This window comes from Alligator sinensis, unplaced genomic scaffold (genome assembly GCF_000455745.1).
Source record: "Alligator sinensis unplaced genomic scaffold, ASM45574v1 scaffold886_1, whole genome shotgun sequence".
NCBI lineage: Eukaryota > Metazoa > Chordata > Crocodylia > Alligatoridae > Alligator > Alligator sinensis.
The window spans coordinates 2,334,411-2,340,829 of record NW_005842040.1 but is presented as its reverse complement, the minus strand read 5'-3'; the positions used below and the strand labels follow the sequence as shown (position 1 = coordinate 2,340,829).

General features: G+C 56.3%; 1 protein-coding gene across 3 annotated transcripts in view; it reads right to left on the bottom strand.

Moving 5' to 3' along the window:
- CACNB1 (calcium voltage-gated channel auxiliary subunit beta 1) overlaps window positions 1–2,999 on the bottom strand; it is a 35,608-nt gene extending 32,609 nt beyond the window's left edge. For all 3 annotated transcript variants that reach the window (XM_006022561.3, XM_006022559.3, XM_014519455.2), the window contains exon 1: window positions 2,913–2,999. In XM_006022561.3, coding sequence (XP_006022623.1) covers window positions 2,913–2,999 — 87 coding nt within the window. The remainder of the gene's footprint in view (window positions 1–2,912) is intronic.
- Between the last annotated feature and the right edge of the window lie 3,420 nt (window positions 3,000–6,419).

The window sequence follows — 6,419 nt, the reverse complement described above, 5'->3', positions numbered from 1 at the left end:
GAAAGAGTGAGGCGTGTGCAGTCATGCTTGCTGCAAGACTCACTATAAGGAAGATGGAGACAGATGCTTATTTAGAGCTGGCAGCCAGGCTGGGGTGCTGAGCTCTAGCAGGATGTGACAGATATGGAGGTAGTGGAATGATCTGGGGCTGAACTGCTTCTCCAGTAAGACCAGGAGATCTGCTCCTCATCTATGCCCCGCAATCTTACGTGCTTAAGTGTCTGTCCCAAGAAGGTTGGGGATGGGGTAGGCTCTGCCTCTGCATCAGTATATTTGGGAGGGCTGCTAGACCTGGGCATCTAACTCTTTCAGGGGACACACTCCTGGGCTCCACTGCTCCCAACCAGGCTAAGCAAGGCAACTAAATCAGCACAGAGTGGCTCCCTGCTCTATCCCCAGCCAACATCATCCCTAGGGGCATGGGACTGAAATAGAGGCACGAACATGGGGACTGGTCACCATGGAGAGAGTGAGGATGTGGGGCTGACTGGATATTTTAGCCAGTCCCTGCTGACTGGGGTGCTGGGCTCCCTCCCCTCCTTATAACTGCCAGAGAGCACAGTGATCATCCACTGCTGAGGTAGGATCCAGAGCCCAGAGAAGGGATCCCAGTATAGGCCCTCACCACCCTTTGGCCTACACTTCAAGGGGTGCTGTCATTCTGGTCTGATTGAATACTGGAGTGAGAGATTGCCCCCCTCCTCCCCATATTGGGCACGCACAGCAGCTTCCTCTTGTGAGGAAGTCAGCCTGTCCCCATCTCCAGAGACCCTGGGACAGCACAGACAGCTCCAGCCCTTGTGGGGAGGGAGTGAGGGGAGCACAGAGGTCTGTATCTGGTAAGGGAAGGACCTGAACCAGTCACAACCCCAATGCCATGCACACAGTGAAGGGTACATTTCAACTCTGAGTGTGCACACATGCAGGCTCCTACCCCCTGGCTCTGAGTGCATGTCACACCCTGTAGTTGTGTAGTTACACCCACGTACTCACAGAGCTGTACCCACACCTACCCCCTTGCAAACAGAGCTGCACACACAATTTCCTATGCTCACACATTATAGAAGCCATCCCTGTCAACACCCTCCACGCACACTTCCCCCTTCACCTTCGACACACACACCAGTCCTCTCCCTCCACACACCCACACAGGCCCCTGCAGCCAGGCAAGTGTGTGTATGCATACACATACACATGCATGCGAGCATGCACGCAGCAGGCCAACACACCGGCTCCCACTGAGTCAGCCCATAACCTAGTGGCTCCTCTTCAAATAGAAACATTTATCAGGCTCTTTCTCTCTCCAAACACTCCTCTGTGGGTTTAGACAGAAGGAGCCCCCTGGGCTTAGTAACTAGTTTGACACCAGTTCCTACGCTGCCTCCTATTGGAGGATACTGGGACTGGATGAACCAGGAGGTTGGTGGTTGAACCATTCTGCTGCTAACCCTCCTTGCCAGGGAGACTGAGGGTCATCACAGTGCCCAAGACATCCCTCAGCTCTGGGCTGGGCTCCCCGGGAAGCTGCTGACAAGGTCAGGACCTTCCATGCATAGAGAACGGTTAAGACGTGTCAGGGCAGAGCTGGTCTCGGAATGAGGCAGCGCCTCCCAGGCACGCCTCGAGGGACAGCTGGGCCCAGTTGCTGTCCAGCCCGGAGATGCATGGTCCCTGAACAGGGCAGGAGTCGATATTTTTAGGAACTTCCTCCTCCCTCCCCCTCTCCGGTCTTTCTAATCAGGGAACATCCAGGGCTCACATTTGCTGTGGCCGCAGTTAGTGGCTAGGCTCCACCATCCAGGAGGAAGGAGGAGGGAGGGGGAAGCTCTGAGGGTTGCAAGGGGTTAATCACGGCCATTTAAAGAGCCACCCATTGAACTAGTAGAGGCTTGTCCTGGGTCTCTTTCCCCATTTAGGACTGGTACTATCAAGGTACATCCCTGCTCCGCACCCACAACCCCAAGTCTCTCCGTGTCAGTCCCTCTGTGTTTAAAGCAAAGTTGGAATTGTCTCCATGGAAAGGCTCAGAGCTGGGTGTGGGCATCATTCAGCAAAGCCAATGGGGAGGATGTACTGAGTTTCATCGTATCAATGAGGTCGTCTTGGCCCATTCACTAACCCAACCAACCCCCCACCATGCTGCCAGTAAACAAGGCATGATGGGGACATGGTGACTTCTGGGACAGTTTACTAAACGCCAGTCTCCTGGTGAAGAAGCTGCCTTGCCCACAACCCCAACTGGCCCCACAGCCTCCCTCAGCAAGTTAGCCCCATTTTCCAGATGGGGAAACTGAGGCATGGAGCAGTGACACAGCAAGCTGGAAGCCAAGCAGGGATTAGAACCCAGGTGTCCTGACTCCCCACAACCTGCTCTGACCGCCAGGCCTCACTCCTGGGCTCTGCACCCATTCCCCCATGTCCACTCCCCCTCCTGCGTGTGGCACAAACCCGTGCGCCGCTGCCACCTGCCTCCTCTTGCAAAGGGGGGGTGAGGTGGGCACCACGTCTCCCAGGGTGCCTTGAGACTCCTCCTTCCACCCACATCTGCACCCTTGGGGGCACCCCAATTCGGCCTGGCAGAGGAGGGGCGAATCCAGTGGCTTCTTTATCAAGGTGGAGCCCAGGGGGTGCTAGTCCCCAGACACCCCCAGTGGGTCAAATCCTCCCGTCTCCAACCCCAGCCCCGCTGTACTAGGGGGCTCTGGACACACACACTTTACACACACACTGCTCCCCTTTACACACACCCCCTTTACACGCGTGCACACTACTCCCTTTTACGCGCGCACTGCTCCCCTTGACACACCTCACCCGCCTTTACCCCCGCAGCCGCCTGAGGAAAGAGGCCGGCAGCAGTGCCGGGGGGCCGCGCCCGGCTCGGGTGGGATCCCCCCGCCTCGCCCCGCGGTCACCTGCAGGCCCGGGTGGTCGAACACGTCCATCTGGATGTCCTGGCTGGAGCTGCACGGCGTCCTGGACATGCTGCCGTCCTGCACCATTGATCCCCGGGGCCGGGATCCCGCTCACGCCGGCCTCATGCTCCCGATGCTGCTGCCGCCGCTGCGCCCTCTCCCTGCAGCCCGAGCCGGAGCATCGCCCTCCCCTTCCCCCGGCAGACACAATGAGCCACACCCCCGGCCGGGCGGCCCGAGCAGGCGCCGCGGGGCTGGGGGCGCTGGCTTCGTCCCCTCAGGGGCCAGGGTGGGCAGAGCCCCCCCCAGCCTGCGCGGTGCCGCGCCCGCCCTCACCCCCTGGCTGTGGGGGCAATGTCCCGGCTGGCAAGTGGATCGCACGGGCCCCAGGGGCTACCCTGCTTCGGCTAAGGGGTGGTGGCATTAGTGGGGCCCTTCTCACACAGGGCCCTCAGCACTGGCCAGGCCAAGCCTCCAGCTGGGGTTATCTTGGAGGAGGGGGGAGTATGCCCACACCCACCTCCCTGCAACAGGGGCCCCATCCCTCCTCCCTGTCCAGCTTCGCTCTGGGAAGATCCCTGGCACCAGGGCTCCTCCAATCCCCGTCTCTTCTCCCCTCTGGGCAGAAGTTCTGGGCTTGCCAATGGCTGGGGTGCCTCTTTCCTTCTGCCCTGGGGGATGGGAGGGTCTGTGGGGGTGTAATAGATCAGCACACCCTGTTGGTACAGTTGGCAAAGTGGCTCTGGATCCACTTGGGTGTGCCAGGCTGGGCTTCCCCCCCAGGGCTAAGGGTTTGGGACAGGTGGGGTGCTCACCGGTACCCTGTGGTCCCAAGCATCCTGGTTACCATGGGTTCCACACCTGGGGATGCCTCCTTGTGTTGTTCAAGGAATGCTTCTGAGGGCACAGAAAGGGGTTCCCAGCTGGACTGGGTCGCCTTGCCACCCAACAGAGCCAGCGTGGGCATCCATACTCTACTGCCCAGGATGTATGCACAGCCAGGGAGGCATGGCTGGGAATGGTACTGGCCCCCAAGGCAGCTCTCCGTAATGGAGACAGCTTCACCTCCCTGCTTGACTGCGTGTAGTGTGGCATGGCTACATGTAGCTCCAGCTAGCTCAAGTCTCCATTCCTTGAAGCACAAGACCGCCAGCCTTTCTACCACCTCTTCTCAACCTGTCTCTTCTGTCTGAACCTTCTTGAGAGCACCCTACCTCCTCTAGGGATCTCTGGGGGCTCAATGTTCTTCTAAACAAACCATGTCTCACCATGGTTCGCTCCTGCTCCCTCTGGGCCTCTGTTTCCCAGCACAGACTGGGGAAAAGGAAGGTGAACAATGGTGGGTGCAAAGCGTCATGGGAAAAGACACCAAATGAGCCTGCATTCACGCCTTGAAATAGCTGAGGAGGAAAACTCACATGGCTGGTGGGATCCATGGTTCATTTGAAATGAGACTCATCTGCCCTTCCTCAGCCCCCCTCTCCAAACTGGCCTGCCACTTTGCTCTGTTGTCTCCGCCCCAAGGGCTAAGCATCAAGAAGTGCCAACACCAGACTAGTGAATGGTAGCACCAAGAGATACACACTTGCATTGGCTACCAAGATAATAGTCCCTCTGGCCATGGTCTGGGGAAACCCAATGAGTGTACCAAATGAGTCTTCAAGTGCTTGGTTTGACTTGAGGAATGGTGTTAGGTGGGCATCCCTGGAGCCTGAAGCCTTTGGATGAATAGATCAGTGACAGGTTCTCCCCACTACTCCCTCTCAATCAATGGCTCATAGCTCTCTCCAGGATGACCCAACTTTGTGTGTGGTCTCCTGGCTGAGTCTACTGGCAACTGATCCAGTTTGTCACCACAATTATCTTCACCAATCCAATCAGAACTGAGTTGAGACACCCACCCTGGCCCATGCTTGTCTCACAGTTCCCAGCACAGCCCTAGACAGCAATACCCTTTAGTTGCAACTACCCAGCTGGACCCAGCTGTCAAAAGCCCCCATGTCTCATCACCCCTGTTAGTTCACTATCCAGGGGAAGTGGCTGTGGTGTGTTAGCTCATGACTGCAGGGCAAGGAGACTGAGGTGAAGAGACAGCTCTTAATCCCAGTTCAAAAGAGGAGGGAGGACCCCACTCTCCAGCCCAGATAGGGGGCTCAAAACTGATCCCTCTGTTGCTGTGGAGAGTGGTGGACTCCTCCTAAGAACTGTCTCTTTCCTGGCCCTATTCCCCAGATTGTGCTGCCTGAAGACAATCTATCTGGGAGTTCAGGACATCCAACGCAAGAGAGGTTTTTCCATTATTAGAACCCATCTATCATTGACAGTCAGAGGTGCCTATGTCTGCAGCACTGACATTCCAAATCATACTTCATCTCTGCCATACAGGCTGGGGAAATGAGGCAGGGAGAGAAGTGTCTTGGCCAAGGTCAAGCAGCTGATCAGTGGCAGGGCCAAGAATACAGCCTTGAAGTCCTGACAGGCTTTCACTGCTAGATCCCACAGTGTAGGAGGGTAAGGATCCAGTTTGCAGGACATCAGAACCACCCTTGATCCTTTGTTTCAAACCCTAGATCAATCAAGGTTCATTTATTTTCTTCTCACCCTTTGTGCATTGCATTCTTGCTCCCAGATGAGGGGGACAGAGCTGGAGCAGCTGTGGGGAGGAAGCTCTCATGCAGTTTCTGCCCCAGCAGGAAGCACAAGGTGCCTGATCTCGTCTCCTGTCTTGTCTCTTTGCAAGATCCCCCATGTACAGAAGGATCATGACCCTACAACATTCCTTTGATCCCTTTGAGCACCAGTGCCACTGGAAGCAGGCACCTAAGGAGAGAAAAAATACTGGAGAACATGGTGATCTGGACACAGCCCCACCAGTTTGGTGACTTCACTTGGATGTGACCCTCTCATTGCATGAAGAAGTTTGCTTTCCCTGCCCTCCCTGCTAGACTGGACACTATAAATGGGTTCAAGCCGAAGACCCAGATCTAAGCAGCCCCAAGCTCTTGGAGATGACCCCCCCTCATCCTCTTCTTCTGACATGGGGGCTGGAGTGAAGTGATCTCTCCAGACCAACTGCAGCTGGGACCTTGGGAGATGGCAGCCCTTTAGGGAAACACTTTGTAGATCCTGCTAGGGGAAGGGAGATGGTTGTCACTGAGGCTTCTCTCCTTCCCCAGAGAGTTCACCAGACCTCAGTCTGGCTCCCCTCTCCAGCATGGGTCTGTTTGTGCAGAGCTGATCCAGTAATGTCCTGAGAGGAGCAATGTGCTCAGTGTCTTGGGAGGCTGTGGCTGTTTACTAGATATTATTCCACTGGTTTAAATCACCCCCTCCCACCCCAGTCCACATCAGCAGCTGGTCTTCCCCAAGGGATCCTGGCAGTGAAAAGAAGCCAACTTGGAAGAGTTGGAATTGTGGGGAGCCACAAGCAAGGGACTGGCATGGTGGGAGAGAGATGGCAGGGATAAATAGTGAGCACTATGGATCAGGAGGTAGAGAGGCATGGAA